This window comes from Drosophila serrata, unplaced genomic scaffold, assembly GCF_035046125.1.
Source record: "Drosophila serrata isolate PLE 108 unplaced genomic scaffold, ASM3504612v1 contig_240, whole genome shotgun sequence".
In the NCBI taxonomy this organism is placed as follows: Eukaryota; Metazoa; Arthropoda; class Insecta; order Diptera; family Drosophilidae; genus Drosophila; species Drosophila serrata.
This window is the reverse complement of record NW_028257138.1, coordinates 7153633-7177368: the sequence shown is the minus strand read 5'-3', so window position 1 is coordinate 7177368 and position 23736 is coordinate 7153633. Positions and strand designations below refer to the sequence as shown.

The 23736-nt window shown below is 39.0% G+C and overlaps 2 protein-coding genes and 1 pseudogene across 3 annotated transcripts in view; 2 read left to right on the top strand and 1 right to left on the bottom strand.

Annotated features, from left to right (window-relative positions):
- The window catches only part of kek3 (leucine-rich repeat, immunoglobulin-like domain-containing kekkon 3 protein), a 238020-nt gene that overhangs the window by 96717 nt on the left and 117567 nt on the right, over positions 1-23736 (top strand). The gene's annotated exons all lie outside the window — the stretch shown is intronic.
- Positions 1874-3371, bottom strand: sna (snail). Its single transcript, XM_020950427.2, has one exon. The coding sequence runs from the start codon at positions 3258-3260 to the stop codon at positions 2082-2084; it is 1179 nt and encodes a 392-aa protein (XP_020806086.2). The 5' UTR covers positions 3261-3371; the 3' UTR covers positions 1874-2081.
- Positions 11086-11887, top strand: LOC110182381 (mitochondrial import inner membrane translocase subunit Tim17-B pseudogene; annotated as a pseudogene). Its single transcript, XR_015271234.1, has 2 exons — positions 11086-11186; positions 11247-11887. The product of XR_015271234.1 is annotated as a mitochondrial import inner membrane translocase subunit Tim17-B pseudogene (transcript).

The window sequence follows — 23736 nt, the reverse complement described above, 5'->3', positions numbered from 1 at the left end:
GTTGCATCTGTACTGCATATTTTCTTCGCTTTTTCCTCCTTTTATATATTCTTTTTTTTGCAATTGCACAAGAGACTCGCTCTGATTACCGAGGAACTGGAATGATTGGCCTTTGTCTAGGTTGGTTCCTTCTACGAAATGGTTTTTTTGTGGGCCTTATTTATGGCCAAAAGGTGTTGCCATTACAGGAAAATGTCGCTAATGGTTGCAGCCTTTCAAGACACCCACAAATCTCTAAGAAAAGGAGTTGCTTTTAAAAATAAATCGTACTTTTTCGTACCTTTTTAGGAACCTTGTTAATTTATTTACTATGTGTACCTTTGCAGGGTATTATAATTTTAGTTAGAAGCTAATTATGATGTGAAGGAGTCATTTCCGACCCTATAAATCATATATTTTCTTGATCAGCATTAAAATCTAAATCGATCTAGCTATCTCGGAGAAAAAAAAATTTTGAAAATTTTTTTCAACATTTTTTATCAAAATTTTCGATCATTAAAGGTGTACAAAATTGATAAAAATTTTTAATTGTTAAGACCTTTAATTAAGTATGCAATTTTATTAACCTACAAAAAACTAACACGGGGCAGCTTTCCGAATTAAATTTAATTCATTTTTGGCTTAGTTATGACATTTTGAAAGTTTGACTTTTTATATGAATATATCGATAAGTATCGATTCAAAAAATGCCATATATTTTAAACTCACTTATTATCGATTTCCAATTCAATCCTATAATTCAGTTGTAAACTTCAAGGACATTAACATTTTAGCTTCTCCAATTTAGTTTCTTTGCTTTTTTAATAATTATATAATAGCCTTAATTTTCGTTGTTAAATATTATCAGAGGAACGTGTCCAAACTAAGACTTCAAAACACGTACAAGACTCCTACCTGTCCCAACCGAGGCCTTATTACCACCATACGGCTCTAATCAAATACTTAAGGTCCAAACAAAGTCAGCAGATAAACCTCGTCGGGTTCAGGGTGCCGACCATGCTTCACTGGTAATCCAATCCAATCAGGACCTCAACTACCGTCTGCTATGTCAATCAGGACAATCGCCAGGACGGTCCTCGATAAGCAGCCGTTGCTACGTTTATCACCTGCAGTCCTTCGGGACTCGAGACTCGAAACTCGCTGCGCATGCGCCGAGATCCTTTTGGCAAATATGCTGGCAAAGGATTGACAGAAGGGCTGAAAACCATACTCAAAAAACATCCTATAAACCTGGAACGTCTGCGGTGTCAGCTAATTAAATATTTGCATTAAGGAAAGGTGCAAATCTACGAACGATATGAATTTATGAAACATTATTGGAGGGCGGGTTGAGAGGAAGTCCCCGAAAAATAAAATGGAAAGTGCATGACAAATCGGTGCTCAGTGTTTGCACATGCCAAAGGTGTTTTCCCCTAGAATTCGATATTGCTATTGTTGTGATTTCTATTTACTGAGAGGGTTTGGCGGAAATTGTCACAAAATGTAAGAGCAATTGAAGAAGAGAAGTTCCCAAACTACGGAAGTAATGTTTCCTGTTGCCTACAAGGTATAGAAAATGTCATAGAAATTGTAACATAAAATAGAGGAAGTCGTTACAAGGTAAAGTTGAAAGGATAGAAAGGCAATGGGTAGTAGTTCAATCATCAAGTAAAGGAATACTAATTTAAGTACTGAAATAGTAAATATATTAATTAGAATTTCCTAAATAGAATAAATAATAAAACCTTTTTAAATTTTCTTTTGAGTTTTCTATGATTTATTTTTGTAAAAATAGTCTTAGAATTAGCAATAATCTTAACAACAGTTTCTTTTCTTAATGCTATTGAGAGTACATAAATTAATAGTAATAATTAAATGAGTAAATTTGGTCAAATGCTGCTTGTGACAATGGGGGAAATATACATGATCTTAGACTAGAAATACTACGACTGAAATAAATAGCAATGTGGGCTATATAGTTATAGTAGCACCAAAACCGAATCGACTTAGTACAGGCTAGCTTTAGTTATTGTCTGTCTGTTTGGTCTTCGCCAGCGGAATGTTTGTATTTTGTACGGGAAATCCATAAATCCAGAGTCCTTTTACGCAATTGTAATGGTGCAGTTGGAGCTGGAGTGTTTGTTCAGGAGTGACATCCTCGAGAAGGATTTGTGGCACACCTGGCAGGCATATTTCTTCACATCCACATGCGTCTGCTGATGGGCCCTCAGGTTGGAGCGATCGGCAAAGGATCGTGGACAATCCGGGCACTGGAATGGCTTTTCCCCAGTGTGGGTGCGGATGTGTCCCTGAAGCAACCAGGGACGGGAGAAGGCCTTGCCGCAGATGGGGCACTTGCAGGGCAGCGTATGGGTGCGAATGTGCATCTTGAGGGCTCCAATGGTGGTGTACAGCTTGCCGCATTCCTCACAGGAGTGGGTCTTCTTCTCCTGGTTGCACTCTGCAGCCGGGCAATGGAACTGCCTGTGCTTGGACAGTCCCATCGAGGTGGAGTACATCTTTTGGCATTCCTCGCACTTGAAGCGGTAGTTCTTGGCCGCCAGACTGGTCTGGTTACCAGCCGGAGTGGCGGTGGCAGAGGTTGGAACGTACGAGGAGTAACCCGAGGAGCTGCTCACACTGGCACCGCTGCTCGTGGACCTGGCCTCATCAAAGAGGTGGAACAGAGCCGGCAGTGGAATGTCATTGCGCACGGAGAGATCCTCTGGCTCCGATCCAGTCTCCAGATCGGATCCCGGACTCGAGGGTGGTGTCATCTGCTGGTAGCTATACATGGACTGCGGTGAGGCCATGGAGCTAGCAGGCGATGGGAAGGCGGCCAAATGAGGTTGATAGGTGCTCCACAAAGCCGAGATCGGATTGCAACCGGCGGCCATCACAAAGGCAGACTGGAAGGGATTAGGCACGGGGACACTGGTGGTGTAACCCGTAGTTCCAGCTGTCAATCCCCGCATGTGAATGTCCGTGGGCTGCGGGTAATCCTGGCTACCAGACTCAACGGGCGGCGATAGCAGGCAACTGGAGCTGATGGCAGGAATCCTTTCCGGTGTCTTGGAGAGATTAAGCACATAGTCACGCTTGGCCACCGGCTCCTGTGGGTAATCCTCCTCGCGGCTACGCTTCAGCGAGAGATCCTGTGGCTGGTCCTGGGCAAACAGTGAGTCCTTGGTCAGGGCCAAGGCCTCCGTTTGCGGCAAACGCTCCTCCACAAAGACAATGGGGCGCTTCTTCAACGGGCAACTCTTGTAGTTGGCGGCCATTTTCGATAACAGTTATTTCCGGCACGTATTTGAGAGATCGATTTATCGAGTGATGATCGGCGGAGTTTCGCAGATCACAGTTCGGAGAGTTTTGAGTTTATTTCTGATAGATCTTGTAGATGCGTTCTCAACGAGGGCTGAGTTGGCTGTGACAGGTCGAGCGTCGAGCACGCTCTTTTATACCCCCGGAGTCACTCGGCTCGTCGTCGGCGTCGCTGCCTCCGTTTTGGTGGTGGTTCTTCTTCCCAAAACATACGCACACACACGTGTGTGTGCGCTGCTACCTAGAAGCAGCGCAGTAACAGCAACAACAACAAGCATAGTTTTACCTCCCCCAACCCCTATTGCGCATTTCCCTTGCCGCTCTTTACCTGCACTCGTTCGTTCCTCTCCCACTCTCCCGCTCTCTCTCTCTCAGAGGTGAGAGAGTAGCCAGCGCAGGCGCAGGCGCACCCTCCTTGGCAGTGAAAAAGGGATCCCTTTTTCCGTTTTTCCACCCGATCCATCCGATAACTTATGACAGCTCTTCGCTCACTCTCCTCCAATTTCCCGCAAGGGGGGTGTAGGGAAAAGTGCAGCCCTGCTGCCATAACTCCTCCCGCAGGTCCGGAATGCAAGTTATGTCTACCTTCAGCGACTCCCCTAAGTAATTTTCTATTTTTAAGCACGAGTCAAATTGGAAGAGTACACGGTGAATAATATAAGGGGATATTCCATCTTTCCAAGGATATATATTTATTTATTGAGTTGAGACAAGAGGTATTTCAAAAACCTAAATATAAAATATATTGAAGTTAGGAACACAAATCTTGATAGATACTTAATGTAAAATCCTTTAAGACGTCCCCTTTTAGACAGACATCTTATATATAAGAATTAAAATATATTTAAAAAACTAGGTAAATAAATATATTAATTAGTTGAGCTGAAGGCCTTATCTGATATAGCTCAACCATAGGTTAGCTCTAGTATAGCTTTAGATAAATAATAATTAATAATTATTATTTTTAATATTATCAAAACAAAGCAAACATAAAATTTCATAAGATTACCATAAACAGAAGTCTCTTTACTTATTCATATTATATACCTGATCATAATATGTATTATACATTTATATATTCCTTTTGTAAAGATTCTCTTAAGAACATCTAGCATAACAGTTTTAAAATTTTAATTTTATATTGATAAAAAACTTTTAAAATTTAATGTAAATATTTGAACAGGTCCCAAAGTTGTAGACTTAAAATCGAAAATAATTCTTTGATAATTATATGAGATCTTAATGCTATAAATAGATCCAAACTTATCAAAAAGTTTAAAACTTATTGTATAAACTTATGGTATTTTATGGAATCTAATTAAATTCTTTAGCCCAAGCAAAAGGAATAACTAAATAATATTTTATAATATTTAGTTTGTGTTAGAAGTAGTTCTTATTATCGATTTAACTTTCTGGTACAAACTATTCCCCTTTTTATTCAATTCAAAATCCATATATATTTCCATATATAATCTATCTACATATTTAATTCTCAGTGCATATATATCGGGGGTGGTTTGTGCACTTAGATCGAGTGCTTCGAGTACATCTGCCGTGGCTCCTAATTCAGGGGGGAGTTGAACCTGAGCGACTTGGACTGACAAAACTGACACCTTGGCATCGCCACCGCCGCCGCCAAGAGGTGCTCCTAAAAATAGCACTGATAATGAGCCGAATTCCAAGCACCAAGTGTGTCAACTCTGGGGTGCACTTTCCACTGACTTATGGATCATCTCCAGTGGCTCATTGCCAGCGATAAATGGGAAAGAAACTTTTCCGGGGACAGATTGCCATCATTGATTTTTTTTCTGAGAGAGGAACTGACGGGAAATTATCTAATCTTCTGTTAAGTTACTTTTGGTTTTTCTACTTTCCCACGACTTTTTTAAAACAGATCAATGTGTTTTATGACTTCATTTTTAACACAAGAAAATGTATAATAAACATTGCAAGGAACTTTATATGTTTGAACTTGAACTTGATGAAAATGATTCCTTATATTTTCTTAAATTTAAAATTTGTTTCTGAACTTCTATTAATGTTAATAAGGAATATGTTTTATTTATATAAAATGTTATTATAATGTTAACTAAGCCTTGTTCTATACCCTCTACATTTCCCACTCGTCTCGCTTTCCCCTGATCTTTGACTCGCTCGCACACACAACTTTCCCACCTTCCTGCAGACTTTTCCGCTACCCCTCCGACACCGCTGGCGTGAAACTTTCCCACCTCCCACTCCCCAGACTTTGTGCCCGGAAAAACAAGCCAAACCCGCATTGCCTAGCAGCAAGTCCTTCGATTTCCCGGCCATCAAACCAGAAAAAAACCAGGCGAGAATGTGCTATCGGTGGGAAAATGCTCGAGGACGAGAGAAAAAACCGTGCCGATCGTGCGAGCAAACCCAAAAGTTTTGATAAACCCAAGAAAGTGACAAAAAATTCCAACGCGAAATTTCCAATTCCCCGCGATCCTGGCCAATGGCAGAGAGAGGGTGTGATGGCAGCAGCAAAGTGGGAAATGTCGAGCCAATAACCCAGCCGCATTTCCATTTCGTATTTCCCTGCAATGGATTTCCCTCGCCGACGCTCCGGATGTGGATCAGCGGCGGATTTAAAGTAATTTCCCAGCTTATCCAATTATGCAGTCAGCGAAACTCAAGCAAAACACGGAAAAATGTCTGGGGGTTTTCTCTATCTATCCCTGGGATAGGACATACCTATGTATATATCCTACCTGGTGGGTCATCCCGCTAAACCTCGGTTATTACGTGTGTGTTATTCCGCGCAATTAACGGCCATGACATATCCAGGCACCTACCTAATGATCACCGTGCCGCGGAATTGCCGCCAGGATATCGCAGGATAACCCAACAAATTCCTTCATTCACTCTGCCCGGAAAACCCCACACTTGTCGGTGTACAGGTAATCGCGAAAATCCCGCTCATTAGCATTTAGGTAGATGATGATTTCGGGATTGAAATGAGTTTTCCGCTTGATTCATTCATGCGCAGTGTGGGGAAAACCCTTTCGGGGTTTCTTTGGCATTTTTTCCCCCGACTCTGTTGGGATTTCTGCAGGTGCTGCTACTCGGCATCGAGCGATTTTCCAATTTTCCTTATGTAGTTGTTGTTGCTGATTTTAGCTGACAATGGGACCTTCCCATTTTTGCACCTTGTGCTCTTCTATTTGTTGTAGCTGTCTTTATTGTCAGGAAACACAAGGATCAGGGATCTCTTAAGGATTCACTTGGAATTGTTAGCAGAGGAGCTGGGTGAAACTCGTGCAAAAATAATTGGGTTTGAAAGAAGAGGAACACATAGCAAATGAAGGAAATTTAGGAAGAAAGGAAAGAGGAAAAATCTTTAAAGAAATGTATGACCTTAGTTTAGTTTAAACTTTAAAGTAAGATAGAACCTTTTATAAATATTTAATCTATACCAAATATTTACTAATATGCTTTAAGTGTAAACTCTTATTTCAAAAATACTTTAAATCAATTCAAAATACATTTTTTAAGCATATTATATATGCTTTATACCATCTACATTTCCATCTCAATTATATATTCCAATTTCCCCCAATTCCTGGATCTCCTGTAACTGTTTTTACAGCTTTCTTTCCTATTTATATTTTCTATAAATCAAAACTCCTGCCTGGATCCCAATCATTCTCCATCATAACCTAACAGTACTCGCAGCTCACCTGGACCCGGTGCACCTTTTGCAAAAAAAAAGAAAAAGTAAAAACCAAGACAGGGAGAAAAATAGAAAGAACCGATGCTACCAAAGAAAACAAACTATGGCCCAAGATATACGATGTGTGATCTCGTTGACAATGAATTGTTGATTACTATACTACTACCCCTGGGTCAGGATCGAGGATCAAGGACTGCAGCTCCCGTTGTTGTTGTTATGTTGGGCTTCTCCTTTTTTTTTGGCACGACACAAAGGAGCTGCGATCCATAAATCGAAGATCGGAGTAGCAGGGAAAATCACAGACTGCCACGGGCTGTGTTGCACAATCAATAGAGCGAGAGATACCGGTGTGGCACAATGGGCGAACAGTGGAGTAAATGTTTTGAAAAGCCAGCGAAAGGAATTGCTTCCAGGAATCCAGAATCGGCCGGTATCAATGTCCTTTAGCCCGAAGAAATCAAAAAGTTGGATCACCTGGCCGTATCTGTCGGCGATTATGTGCGGGTTCCATCGCTACCTGTGGCCCATTGTCCTTTGCCGACCCCAGAGACAGACCCCCAACTAAAAATAAGATCCTTTCCTCTATTGTCGCAGGTCCTGCACTTGTGGCAGCTGCCTTGACTCTGTTCCCCCTTTATGATCGGGCCTTTATTCGCGCAGGTTTCGTGCCTATTCATGCTTCGTTATCCTGTCAATGCAATGCCGGCATTACGAGTCCTGTTTCTGTCGTCATCATGGCCCCCCCTATATCCATTATCCTTGGCCGGTTAAGCTGATTACAGGACATCGCGTGTGTCCGGCGGCCACACTAAACACTCTGTTTAGCCTATTACACGTGTCTCCTAAATGAAGTGTGTAAATATTTTTAATTCTGTTGCGGTGATTAGGGGTTCCTATTAAAAAAAAGAAGGGGAGAGTTGTTCCGGTAAAAGATATTGTTAAAGATGTTACTAAAGAGGGAGTAATATATATTTTTGATGAAAGGAAATACTTCTATTTAAAATTAGACAAAAGATAAAAGGGAAACTCTTTTAAAATCAGAGGAGAATTTGAAAACAATGAAAATATTTATATAGTACTTATTATTATATATTTTTTGTAAGTTTCTTAGTTAGTTAAATACTTTGTTGTATATAATTATAATAGCCGCAGATGTAGCATGCTTCACTTCTCTATTTAATGATAGAAAAATCTCCTAAAAGGCAAGACTTTCTTAGGAAACTTTCTTCAGGAACCTCATATAATCTTGATATATTGGGACATCTTTTTCGTCCCTGCCCAGCCACACACCAAGTTATGCCAGGTCAGGCCAAAAGGAACTCCCCTATTAACAGCATTTCCAACACCTTGTGACAGGACCTCGGGGCAGCCAGGCTCCTGCAAAAAAAAAAACCCGCACAAAAAGCCGTCAAGGAGAAGAAATCATTGCACCGGGCGGGCGGGTGAACGGCCAACAACAACAATTCGGCGGCCAAGGAAACCCAAAGGACATCGGGGCATCTGCATCTGCGCAGGCAGCACAAATCAGGACACAGGACTCTGAAATCACTGAAATCGGTACTGGAAATATTGTCAACTCGAGGGTGGCGCGTTGGTGGCTTGGCATTGACAGCTGCAGCTCAACCCTGGATGCTACTCTCCTTTGGCGCGTCTTCGTCCTGGCTTGGGTTTTCTGATTTCCACATTTCAGTTACGTTTTTCGGTTTTTGGCAAGACGATGCATCTGTTTGCCCTCAGCCAAAAAGGTAAAAAAAACGGATTCGGACGTTGACTTGCATCTGCGGGCGCACAATAGCGAGTGCCAAAGAGGGGGAAGATCATCAGTACACCTTGAGAAATATAGATTTAGTTATAAAACGATCTATTTGGAGATAGTTCTTTGGCTTAAACTTATTTTTAACACATTATTATAACAGTTTTTCAATAAAAAACAAACCCTATTCTTTAAAATGTGATAGTATTTCATAAAGAATAGTATCAACAATTATCATTAGTAAATTTCTAAATCAAAACTCAAACTTAAAACAATAATGAAAGAAAAAAAGCTATGAACACCAAGATTTGTCTCCAGAAAATTTCCTTTACAACTATTTCTAATATTCCTTTAAAATTTACATTTAAAATCAAACTAAAATTCACTTACAATCCATATATTTATCCCCATTCTCCACGATCGTTTTTCGAGTGTAGGGAAGTCTTTACATTCATGATCGTCATTGGAGTACAGAGTAATCACAGCCAGAGCAAAACACAACAATAGTGCACCGTTCAAGATTTTTTTGTTCAACATTTTGGCGGCATGCCGGGCCCTCTACCTGGTCCACATCCTTTGTTGACTCCTCCTTTGGCCTGCTCTTTGATTCCAAATTGTGAATTTCATTGCCCTGACTGGAGGCTGTGTGTCCTGTGAATGCCGATGGAATATTTGAATTGGACTTCTGGGGTAATGCAACCGCAATTGTTTCGCCGCTTTGTTATCCTCAGTGGCGTTTTGGCATGTGCAAGGATTCGTCTCGAGTCTGCCAAATGAGTTCCGTTCTCAATATCCTTTGTTTATTGAATGCTTATGCAGATGCATATTCCGATAGTTAAAAGTTGCGTCACAGCTGCCCAAGAAAACACCAGCGGCTTCTTAGAGAAATTAATGGAGAGAGTGAGGATATAGCGGAGGGGATCCAGAAAACCATGTAATTCTTTGCAGAATTTTGTTTCGATATGGTAATTGCAGGAAGTATGTATTTAGGGAATATTTATAGTTTATTGTGAGATGCAGATGTGAAAACAAAGCCAGAATATGGAAGATAATTCATATATTAACAATAGAGTTCATTTATTATAAATTTCACTTTTTTAAATTGGAGAAACAGTAAGATTTATCTTTTAGAAATGAAACCAAATAAGGAAACTTTGATATTTTAACTAAATTTATTTCAAATTTCAAACTTTAGTCCTAATTTTCATACAAAAACTCTTAATTTATTACCAAAACCATTTCTCTTTCCAAAAATCTAATTCCCATCACATTTCCCAGTTAGCCTGTGATTTCCCAGGAAAATGTCCATCTAGGAACTCCCGAATTCGTGGGAAACCCCTTGACCGTGTCGCGTCCTTCACAGGAATTGCCAATCCTTTAGCATAATGTGCCCACATTAACACCACTTCAATCCAATCCGATCCAATCCGATCTGATCTGAACTCTACAATTTATAAGCGACAACAATTAGAAGGGAAAATGAAGATTTCACTGGAAATCCCGCAGGAAACCATCCGAAGACAATGTACCCAGTACTTACCATAACAAATTATACAAGGCTCTTCCTGACTAATGATCTTGAATATTATAACTGCTACCATTATCTGGTAGGTGAGACCAGTAGTGTGTATTCAAGGGAGTGAAAGCAATCAATCGAATGCAACACGTTCTAACGATTTACATGTCAAGTTTGAAGACAATACCCTGGCGCTACGTGTGTGTCCAGGTGTCCTCCTCCCCCCTTTCAAACTCATCTCTTGTATCGATTATTTTAACTTCGATCGGGGTTTCACTTTCATTTGTCACTGCTGTCTTGACACCTTGTTGTACCGTAGAGATATCCATCGGGGTACAAAGAACCCCTCTTGCTTTCCAAGGCAAGCAAACACAGTTGCGGTGGTTTCAAAACTCGCATGATAATTATGCATGCAATCGTATAAAGCTTCCCATTTCTGGTATATCTGGAGTGAGTTTGGTTGGGTTTTTATCGGTCGACGACAATCGGTCTCATTGTTTCCGTTTCCCACCATCGTCTGCCTGCCTTTTGTAGGAATTGCGTCTTTGGAAATGTCCACTCAGCCCCACACACACACCCGGTTTACTCCTCATCCTCAAAAGTCGCCCAGCTGCGGTTGTAAATTTTATGTTTAACTACGAACCCGACATTTTGTGCTATTTAACCTTTTTGTGTTGTGGTAGAGGAGATCCCTATCCCTCATACCTGACGATCCACGTGCGGGTTTATTTGCTTTGACTTGGTTTCTATATGATAATGATTCCAATAGTTCAAGTACTCACTCACTGGCAACCTGTAATTATATATTTTTAAAGAATCCCCAGTAAGCTGTGCTCTGTCACTCAACTGTGTTTTATATTTATTGATTTGAATCTGTGCATTATAAGCCTCAACTCGAAACATAGACCATAGGAAAAGTATACATTTATTTTAAATAATAAATTCAGTTTTAGTTTTGTGCCTTACCTTTGGGTTAGTGATCCTTTCTCAGGATGGAGGACTATTCCCGTGAGCCGTGTCCCCAACGCATTGTCGATGATTGCGGTGGTGCCTTTGCCATGGGCTGCATCGGTGGTGGGATCTTCCAGGCCATGAAGGGCTTCCGGAATGCGCCGCAAGGCATCGGGCGGCGTTTTGCCGGAAGTGTCACGGCCGTGAAGACCAAATCACCGGGAATTGCTGGAAATTTTGCAGCTTGGGGTGTCATCTTTAGCATCGTGGATTGCAGTCTGGTGTATATGCGGCAAAAGGAGGATCCCTGGAATTCGATCGTAAGTGGAGCTGTCACCGGAGGTGTCCTGTCAGCCAGAAAAGGTGTGGCTGCCATGGCCGTGAGTGCCATTATTGGAGCCACTATGCTTAGCCTAATTGAAGGTGTGGGTATACTTTCCACACGCCTCTCGGCGGATCATTTCCGGAATGCTGCTCCACAAACCGTAGAATCCTCGCCAGATTTTGCATTTGCCGATGTTCGGCAGGCCAATGCCTCTGCTTAAATTAATGTTGTTGTGCCACGTTTTTTTTTTAGCTAAAGATATAAATACCAAAGAGAGTGTGTATAATTCGAGTTTTGTAAAAAACTAAATCTATAAAAATTCAATATGATATGGAAAAGAAATGTGTGACTACATTTTTTATGGTATTCTTATATCCTTTGCTCTTACAATGAGTTTATTTATTAAAAAGGAAACAAGAACTATTCATTTTATAGCAAATTAATAAGTTGGTATTCTTATATCCTTTGTTCTGACAAAGAGTTTATTTATTAAAAAGGAAACAAGAACTATACATTTTATAGCAAATTAATAAGTTGGTATTCTTATATCCTTTGTTCTGACAAAGAGTTTATTTATTAAAAAGGAAACCAGAACTATTCATTTTATAGTTAATTAAAAAGTTGGTATTCTTATATCCTTTATTTTGCCAAAGAGTTTATTTATTAAAAAGGAAACAAGAACTATTCATTTTATAGCAAATTAATAAGTTGGTATTCTTATATCCTTTGTTCTGACAAAGAGTTTATTTATTAAAAAGGAAACCAGAACTATTCATTTTATGGTTAATTAAAAAGTTGGTATTCTTATATCCTTTATTTTGCCAAAGAGTTTATTTATTAAAAAGGAAACAAGAACTATACATTTTATAGTTAATTAAAAAGTTGGTATTCTTATATCCGTTGTTCTGACAAAGAGCTTATTTATTAAAAAGGAAACGGGAACTATTCATTTTATAGGAAATTAATAAGTTGAATATTATAAACTAAAGTTATATTGTTACTTTGCGCTAGTAATTCCCTCACTTTGATTGGTCAAAACTTGTTGAAGATGTTGACTTGTCTCATTTACCATTGGACATGGCCTGGTACAGGTAGCTGTGAGTTTCACACTTGCCTGAATCCAGGATGCAGGATCACAAATCGCACAGCATAATCACCTGACCCGGCCACGTGTCACCGGACAGCGTGAGATTATTGGCAAAATGTTTACCTGCGGTTGCGCCTGCGCCGGCGCATAAAGTCAAGTGGCAGGTCAAGGGTCACCCACCAGTCCGGGGTGTGCCCTCTTTACAACCTGTCCACTCGAAATAACCGCAGTGCTTCGAACATTTGGCTACTGGCCACATGTCCACCGGAAAATCAGAGTCTCTCCAGAGAGAGAGTTTTCCCGAGTGAGGCAAAAAACCAAGGGCACAAGCGATTTTCCCATCACACATGGGAAACTGGGCTCGACCAGTTATAAAATCGTGGGAAAACGTGGCCCACAAGGAAATCCCTTTACGGTTGGGATGGAAATTTTCTATCTCTAATTTCCAAACATATGTAACTTTGGCTCGTGTTTTTCTTGCATTTTTTTCTTCATCATTTTGCCGAGCGCCGTCTCATTTTCGTAATGTGTGCCGAAATCTATTGCCTTGAGGAATCCCTGAACAAAACATTTGGACACGCCTGGCGCTACGGGAAAAGCACAGGACCATCATCATGTGGCACAACAAGGATGTGGAAATGGGCATGGGAACGGGATACGGGACAAGGGAACTGGGAACTGGGAAATGGTAATGGAAATTCAAGGACTCGCACCTACGTTATAGTACGTGCTCTGGTACGAGCCAAGTCGTCTGGTAGTCACACATGTGTGTCCATTGGCCAGTCCTTTGTTTTGATTTTCCAGCTCCGCTGTTGGAGTTCCGCCATGTGTGAGATGCATGATTAATTGAGTAATTTTCTAGAAGGATTATAGGGAAGTTTTGGTAAAAGTTAACGATTTGGTATTTATAATTTAAATGTAGTTTAATAGCTTTTTACATAATTTCTTTTTAATTCTAAGAGACCCAGAAACACTTGAAGGTTTCCCATTTTTTTTATAAATTATGAAAAATATATAACAATTTGTTCTGGAACGAATCTTATTTAAAACATCATGACACATATATGATCATATATTTTTTCCCCGTGTAGATAACTCCTCAAACTGTTCACACCTCTGCCTGGACAGGCTTGAGAGATTTGCTAAGGAAATGGGTCTGGAACAGGGGCATGTGGCCAGCACATGTTTGGCGTTGGCCAACAAAACACCTCAACGTGAGAAATCAACACAAACAGAGGATATTTTTTGCATGCTGCGCCCGTATGGCGCTAAACGCGAGCCATTTGCTATAGAGATTCACAAACAGGAAAGAAAACTGGGAGAATATCAGGGTTTTCACTGCAAACATAGGAAATTTCAACCGTTTTTCCCTCAAGAGTTAAGTTAACTTCATGACTTTAAGCCTATTAAAAATACTACCCCAAAAAAGGATTGGAATGTTATTGATGATACATATTACTGATTAATTCTCAAGAATATCTAATTATTATTTAATTATGTAAATACTTTTGTTCATATTTATTTCATATTATTATATTCCATATTAAATCTCATAATATTTTCCTATATTATTACGTTCAGTGTATTGATATTGATCCCCAAACCTTGGCACATGTCAATGTCAAGCATTGAACCGAAATCAAAACTCGAAGTAGATAGATCTGTGGCGCATTAAAGGAATTTCGCCGACTTGCTGGCACCTTTCGAGATCTCTCTGCATTAGGATTTGCATTCTGGATAAAGCGAAATCTATAGATTTCGTATGCCAGAAATCAGGCGCCAAAAATCTCATGCATATATGACACACATTTTGTAGTGGCACTGGGACAAGTCTGCAGGCAGACGAATGCATTGATTACGCGACTTGATTTTAGAATTTATAAAATCGGAATAAATTAGGCCCCAGCCCCCATATGTAGAAAAATGGATAGAATACACCCGCAGAGTTCACATCAAGTTCAAGGGTGCTACACGAAAAATAAAATATAGATTTTGGAATTACTTTGAAATGACATTAATATATGAAAAATTATATGAACTATATGGAAATATATCATCTTAGGATAAAGGATTCTAAGAAGTGTATTAAGGTATTTGTTAAATTAAAAATATTTCTTAAATAATAATAATCTTTCTAAAAAGGTATATTAAAGCAATATTCGATTATTTACTTTTCCAAAAAGCTTATGAAAATAGAGAATGGAACTCTGAACTTCAATTTTTAATTTTCTAATTCAAATATTCTATTTCAATCAAGGATTTCAATATTTTAAATATTTACTAACAAAGGCTAAATATTCAAAATTTAATTAAAAATATATATTGCATTCGTATTTATATATTTATTTGTTGGGTGAACTAACTAAATGTATTTTAGATACATTCTGTAGAAACTAAAAGTAGTCAAAGAACCTTCGCTAAACCCAAATTATTTTCACGGAAAAAGGTATCATATTAAAAATCAAACCCAACAAAACTGATTACTTTATAATTCTAAATCTATTTTCATTACCAAAACAATTTTTGTTTGTGTCGAAAATTTTTAAACAAATTTGATATACCCATTTTTTGTGTGTGACAAGTCGTCTAAAGAAAATCTGTACCTGAAATTGGATTTTGAACTGGACCCTGACATGGAGCATTGCACTCTGTGGCAGCTTCAGGGCAATGGGGGGTTAAGCCTTTGGGCAGGGTTAAACCCCAAATGTTTGTACTGCAATAGTTTGCAGCACAATGACTTTACCCGGGATTCGGATCGCATGGCATCACATCACATCGCATGATCTACGGATCGTCCGATTCGATTTGCATTATTTTTAGCCGCATCGATAATCGCTTTCAATTGCCAATCGATCCCGCTTACTATGCATGCGATCAATCGATTTGCATATTTTTTGGCTGATGAAACTGATGAAATCATCGCTGTCGAAAGTTCTTCTTCATCTGCTCATCTGTTTAAAAGAAAAACTGCATCCAAGTGGGTCTACGTGATCTGGGATATGTAAGCCATCAACGGATCTGACCTTATCCCCAAAAGAAAAATAAAACCCTCTGCCTCGATTTACAAAGAAGTCATGTAAATTGAATTCCTTTGAAATCTGTCTGATAGCTTCAGGTGGTGATAAGGTAAATGTCTGAATTGTCAAACCATTTCTTGGAATTTTCCAACGGGGGAGTTTCGCCAGGGAAAGCGAATGTGGAGCGTATGGTGGAATGACCCAAATGAAGGTGATTCTTATAGGATTTAAAAAGTACAACATCTTTAAAAATCTTCCTTTCTTTCTTGTTCCTTGATTATTAATATCTATTGATTGTTTTTAAGTATTTTTCATTAGTTTATTTACCTTTCCCCAGGCAAATCTTAGTCTATGCTATCAATTATATAAGTTTTTCTTAACCCATTGCCTCATTAGGTGTTCCCCAACTCGTTTATTTAGGCTTTGTTTATCTTTAGACTGCCGCCAAGGGCTCAACTTTGCGCTTTTCCAAGTCATTAGGCCGAATTAAATGCGGCAAATGGAACGCAAAATCGAAGACAAATGGCAAATTATTCACTGTCAGGCAGGCGGACGCAGAATGCAAATGCAACTGAAAATGCGGTAAATGCAACTGCAGGCGAACAATTGCGATTACTAAGTACTGCACAAAATATTATTGCCAAATGGTCGCGCCATCGATTTCGGGCGCCTGATAAGGCTCTTAGTCGAAGCTTGGAGTCAGGCGAGCGACTCGTTCGTATCGGCCAGAAATCCAAAGAAATCCATTGTAACCGCCGCTTTTCAAGGCAAGTAGCTTCAGGTCCTAACCGCCGTCAATTGCTTTAACTTTAATTTGTTTTATTGGCAAAAACGACGAGGCGAAGGAGCGACGATGTCGATAACGCTAACTAAGCGGGTCAGGGCTGCCAGCTTATTGTCTGGAAAGAAATACAAAACAAAGAACCCAGGGACCTTTTGGTGTCTAGAGTTCACACTAGGGAGAAAAGTAACAAAATCTATAAATATTATGGGAAATATGGTGTTCCAAGTGGGAGAAGATGTAGCTTAAATCAATTAATTAATTAATAAGACATTAATATAAATAGAACAAAAGATACATTTTGAAATAGATCTCACATATTCCCTATCAAAGTATTTCTTAAGCTAAACTTAAATCAATAAAATATATTATTTATATAAGAAATCTTCTCTCTGCACATTTCTCTCTCTATATATTCCATTTCCCATTACCATTTCACACTTTTGGCTACCTCGCCTTATGGCTACACACGTCGTATACGCAACCTGAAGCAATATTTGCATAACAAAAAACGTACAGCGACAAGTCTTGATACCTTTAATGCCTTTAGGAAGTCACCAAGAGCATTCTCAGCTCACAACAAATAACAACAAACAATAAAAAAGAAAGAGTAAAAAAGTAGATAATATTACAAAAGACAGCGCATATTTGTTGGCAATAATACAAAAGCATTGGAGGGAAAGATCGTGGTTGGGGCCTCTGAATTTTTGTTGTATCTGAGCACAATAGACAGGTCCCATAATAATTGTGCATGGACCCACTTATCTTTTATGTAAATTACCTGCCATAACAATTTCTAGACCGTCCAAGTCTACTGTTACAATTCGGGAAGTCGAATCAAAAGGAATATACTGCATTTATATATATATATGTATAAAAATGCGAGCACAAAAGCAAATTATTGTCGAAATGTTTAATGACAAACTGTTGATGCCATGTCACGAACTCTGGGCCAGGTTTTGCCTGGAATCTATTTTCCGGCAGCACAAGTTCCCCAAGTCTCAAACGATTCACGAGTTTGTAACAGATTTAATGTCATAAGCGAGGGGATATCAGGTTCATTTAGGCAGCAGAAATGAGATCTCCATGGAAAGTGGTCTTTAGAGGAAGATGAAAGGTGGCTTTCCCCTTATTTAGAGTAGTTTTTTAACAGAGAATATATATTACATTTAATAATGTTCTAAGCTAAAACGAAATTATAATTATTTCATTTATTATAAAACAATATATTCCACTTAATAATCAATTGCAATCACTTATCCACTTAAATATTTCACGCCACTTTGTTATTTAATCACTATTCTTAAGTGCAGACCCTATATCATATCTCAAGTGGCACTCCACCTTATCACCTCCTTATCAAGCCCAAAGCTCTCTCTTTTTTCCCAGTATAACTATATATACCCAAAGCCATGTATAGTATACACACCCCACCGACAGCTGACCTTGACAGCTTTTCCCACGCACTCTTATCACCGGGTGTATGAAGAAAATTCCATCGATCGATGGTGTTCGGGATGCCGGGAACAGGCGCTGTGCCCGCCCCTTCTCTGTCATAACCTGCCCCAACATCGGGATGCCAAGGATGCTGGGGAATACCAAGGGATACACAGAGTCGGGCAGCATCCAACTGCGCACGCTTATGTTTGCCTGGAACTTTTGGCATTCTTATCATTTCCCAGGAGGCGTGTGAAAATCGATGCCCACAGCGGAAAATGCGTGACGTCGCAAGCGGGAAGGAAGCACATAATACCTGGAAAGTGGGAGCAGGAACTTGGGACTTCCTGGGTGCCCGTTAGCTGATAGTTGGCCAGCGGAGTCGGAGCCGGAGCCGGAACCAAAGCCGGAGATGCACTGGCTCTCTGGCTCTGGATTTTGTGTCGGTGAAAATGAACCCCTCCCGCTCTGACATTTGCAATTTATGTCACACGTCCACCCAACAAGCAGAAATTTATGACAGCTGTAGGTTCCACATCGCAGAAAGTACCCTGGAATGGTTTGGGGACTAGGTGGGGAGTGTTGGGACTTTTGAAAGGGTTGAGAATATATAGATATGAGAGGGAATTGATTTATTCCTATCTATGAGTTTGTTTAAAACTTGAATCCCTTATTTTAATACATTTTAATATAATATATGTAAGACTATTTCCATAACCTAACTCCATAAATAACAATAAAGGGAAATAATATACTACACTTGAAACTCAAGTTCATTTACCTTTGCAATTGATTTATAGGATCGAATCAGAAATCTATCATCTATCATTACTTTGCATAACATTTTCCCATTCTTTGAATTAATATTTATCAGAACGTTTATATGACAACTTGTTCGACAAATCGAATTTTATAAAACTCATAACTACGCCAAAAATGCATTAATTTCAATTCGAAAAGCTGTCCTATGTTAGTTTTTAATAGGTTAATAAATCTGAATACTCAATTTAAGGTTTAAACAAATTAAAATTTTTGACCATTTTTGAAATTTTTAATTTGGTAATTTCAACCCATAAAAAAAATGTTGAAAAAATTTGAAATTTTGTTTACGGCCGGAGATGGTCAGATCGATTCAGTTTTTGATGCTGATCAAGAATATATATAGTTTATAGGGTCGCAAATGACTCCTTCACTGCTTTATAAGCTTTTGATTAAAATTATAATACCATATTTTTTCTATTTTTACGCCAATTTTTGCTAAAAATAAAATTTTTAAAAATTCATAACAAAGGCAAAAAAGCGTTTATTTTAACTCGGAAAGCTGTCCCGTGCTAGTTTTTATCACGTTAACAAATCTGAAGACTCAAAGAAGAATTTTTTAAATGGAAATGACTGAAATTATAATCCCATTCTTTGAGTAGGTATTTTTTATAGTTTTATGCCAATTTTTCTTAAAAATCAAATTGAAAAAAAAATCGTAACCAAGCTAAAATTACATTAATTTTAATTCGGATAGCGTTCTTATGTTATTTTTTAATATGTTAATAAATCTGCATACTCAGTTTAAAGTTTAACTAAATTTAAATTTTTGACCATTTTTCACATTTTTAATTTATCAATTTTAGCCCCTTAAAAACTGATAAAAAAATTTGAAATTTATTTTTCTTGCGAAGATAGCTAGATCGATTCAGATTTTGATGCTGATCAAGAATATATATGATTTATAGGGTCGCAAATGATTCCTTCACTACGTTTTAAGTTTTTAACTAAAATTAGAATCTTCTGCTAGGGTAAGTTAACTTTGGACTATTTAATAACTTAGGTACTTAATTAGTCAAAGGTAAACTTCTATATTTTTAAATTAATTAGCCTCTTTTTAAAGTTAAACAGCATAAAATTTAACATTTCTATTTAAAATCTAAATATGTGATACAATATACGTAATATAATATACATTTTATATAGATTAAATAATATAAAGTAAACAATTTAGCGAGTTATTTTTTAAATTATTTTTACATAGACTTTCATTTAATTAAATTTCAAAGAATATATCTAAATATATAATAATGCTATATTTAATTTTAAGCTTTAAAACTCATAATATATTAGACACATTTATATATTTCTGGCATTTATTTCAATCAGTATTATCACTGTGAAGCTTTGTCTTATTAAATTGATCCTGAATATCCTGATCCTGATCAATACCTTAGTACCTTAACGAGGTTTAAAATTTGCCACTATATGCTTCATTATATTATATTATAAAAGATAATATTCTTTATACTCTTTAAAATTAAGTGTAAATATATTTTAAACAATAACCCAATTTCAAGTGGTATCCTTTGGACGACTCCCTTGCTCCTTCTCTATATCCTTTGAAAATCGGGACTACGCGCATTCGCCTCCTGAGGAATCCTGCGACTCTGTTTCTCATTCTACACCATCCGCAACTCGCATCCCTGTTGCGTATCTGTGTGTGTATTTGTGTGTGTGTCCTTTCCGACTCCACAGGACCCCATTTTTCGGGGGAGCATTAGTTGAATATTTGCCGCGTGTGCGTATAGAGAATTTGTTGTTTTTTTCGGAGGACAGGACCACCATCACCGGGTGGTTAGTGTGTTCACATGGAATTTCAGGGGAAGGAGGCTGGAGATGCTGCTCAACAACAGAGTCCTGGGCTAGTTTAGTACGCATGATGCTGTTGGCCGCTTTGGTTGCCTGTTAGCCTAAAATGCGTGTCGCTGTGATAATGTGATGTGTGCTGCGTCTGTGTGCTGCGACCATACCGTTAGGTTGGGTGGGAAAATCCCAGAGGGGGAGGGTGGTGGCGACTATTTCCACGCTGCGGCAATTCCTGATCGCCCATTACATTTGAGAAGTAAAATCTACGCTATGTCGTGCACTTGAGCCAATCTTCTCTCTCCCACGCATACAAAATATATATGAAATTTAAATCCCGGCTAACATTTGTCAGAGACAGGAAAAAAAAGTACGAGAAAAAACGATGCAAATAGGATTATCCCAAGGAGTCAGTCAGTTTCCCGGGGAATGGGGGTCGATGGAGGCTGCAACTCAAGTGAGCAACTCCGAATCCACCACTCATCGTGGATGTCCTTGAGCCGCCCGCATACCCAACCCCTCTTATTTATTCAATTTAAAAATTTAGCGAGCCACGCACACAAGTGAAAATGTTGAATTTTGGCGCCTTCGCTGACCAGGCGAACAGGGAAATCAGGACATGACCCAGGGGATGATATAGCGGCAAAGGAGAGACTGTCAGAGAGAGAGAGAGAAAGTTGGAGAGTGTATCAACCCTTGGTTGCCATAACAACAGCAGCTGCGCGCTGTCTCTCTTATGCTCTCTGATGTCCTTGTGGTACCCTGTAAAGGTAGAGAGTAGGGGTATATTAAATGTACTCTTTCTGCTAACAATTTTCAACATGATCTTGCAAATATAAAGTTCTTAAAACAGATATTTGTTACTCTTTGGAATACTTTCCAAGTGCAGTAGGCCCTTCTCAATCCTTTAAAGTTTCTCTGTTATTTTTTTTTTTAATTTAATAAAGTAGGTACAGAGTATCTCTTAGTCAATTTCCCTCACTACTACCTACAACCCATTTCACTTGTATTTTTTTCGTTTTTGCGACTCAAGGACTCTTGTATTTTGTAGAATCCTTCGCATATTATTTCGCCCTGACCTTACTTTCACTCTCACTCAATGCTCTTGTGTCTCGCTCTAAACACTCGCTCTATCCTGCTCTTTGGAATGTTGAACCGGATGTGTGTTGCCTACGTCCTTTTCCTGATTGCCGGTTCAACAGGATGCTTTTTGCGTTTGATTTCAGGGACAAATATAATGATTGATGGCAAAAATCCCAAATGCGTGAGGGAATGTGGCTCTTTCTGGAATAAAAATTGTGAACAGCACAAAACAACAGCTGACGCGGGTGGAAAGCCCCTAGTTTTGGGTGGGCGGGAAAATTTCTAAGAGGACACAGCTGACTCGCAAGGAAATCCCCTTGCCAAGTACTTACTGTGGGAAATTGTGTAACGGAAAGCAGGCAAATATTAAGAGGTGAAGATGAAGAAGTTATTTGTTGATTAAATTAATTATATTTTAATACAAAAATGTGATTTAATTTGGGGTTAATAAAATCCTTACAATTATGTGAGAAACAAGTGTTATAGTGATTAGATAACTTCCCATCTTAAGGCTATTTAACTTAACTTGAAACCAATTTGTTTGCGGGCCCCCACATGACCCAAAGTAACCCAAATAATTGTAATTTATATGCCAAATGGCCAAAATGAAATCGAATCTATAATAAATGACTGAGCGGCATTAATGAAAACCAAAAGTTCGCTGCCGCTGCTTCTGGCCAGGTGGAAAACATAGACTAATGTGAAATGCCTTGAAGAGATTTGGCCAGATAACCAGATTCCGTTTTTTTTTTCCAGTTGCCAAATGTTTTTTCATGCTTTTTTTTTCTTTTTGGATATATTATGGCACACGCCCTCGTGGCAGCCACGCCCACGTGGCAGCACCTCCGCCTCCATTCTCTTTATTAGAGTGGACCAAGACACAGAGAGACAGAGAGACGGGGTAAGGTAGCCCTGGTCTATCTATCACCCACCTGGAAAGGTCAAAGGTGGTGTGTGCTTCCCGCATAGCCACCACAATCCCCGGTGATCTGCACGTTTCGCTCATTTGGCTAACGTGATAATAAAGTGCAAATAATATGCCTCACACAGTCTGAATCGGAATCGTAGTGGAAAACGAAAATTTCAGACAATTGTGTTGGGCCCCAGCAGCAGCTCTCTGGTTGATCTTGCAACTGCGATATTTTGTTGCTGCTGCTGCTGCTGCTGCAGCCTGTTGCAAGTTTTCCGCAATCGATGCCACAGCAACAACACCGCAAACATGGCATTATCTCTGATGGAAATGCACCTGACGCTGGCTATCATTCGCTGGCTTTTGCAGTTTTGTAGTTTCTGGTATTTGCACGACTTTAACGTTGGGGCGTTGGTTTTTTACGAAACCAAACCGGAGCGGAGTTCAACTCTTGAGAGTTGGTCCATTCTAACGCATTGCTGGTCAGGTAAGGTTGTGGGCAGCACAACAGTTGCAACAGCCAAGGGCACTGTGAAAAATCCATATAATTAATATAATAATATTTGCACTTGGGAGAAGGGTTGTAATTAGAAGCAAGTATATTTTAAATATTAATAAATTATAGGGTCTTATTAACCTAGTTCTTTTGTTTGGGAAATGCTTGTTTACTTCTCAGGGAAAATCCTTTATGAGTGCTCTGTAAATTTGTAAGAAATCTAGTCATAATCTGGCCTTAGAACAAGCTAAGGATAAGGATACTAAGGATATCTTTAGATCTGTCAGAAGTACCTCTTTATCCACCTTTTTCTGTCTGTCTCTTAAAAGATCTTGGTTTACTTATGGCTTGATTTAAGATTTAATAAGTAGATCTTTTAGCTCCTTTATGTGAGCTCATCTTAAATCAATTGCTTTGTAGAATTTTATTTAAAAATCCCTAAGATATAGTTTTCTCTCAGTGCAAGTGCAACAACCGGAGCCAGAGCAAAGTGCAACGCCAACCCGATTCTTTGTTTTCGCCCGCAGGCTCCTCTCTCGACATTTGCAAAAGAAGAAAACAAAACCCACCTCCACTTCGACTGCAGCTCGTTATGCGGCAATTACTCGACAAACAATTTTTACCTTTAGCCCCAAGTTCAAATTTCAAAATCAAAATCAGCAGCAGGAGGAGAACCTGGACCTGTACACAGGTAATTGGGCTCCTCTCCCCGACTCTTGTAAGATTTCCCATGGGTAACCTGTTGTTGGGGCGAC

Bases quoted from the DNA above. Each gene is read 5' to 3' on its own strand.
- sna (XM_020950427.2), bottom strand. From the start codon at position 3,260: ATGGCCGCCAACTACAAGAGTTGCCCGTTGAAGAAGCGCCCCATTGTC.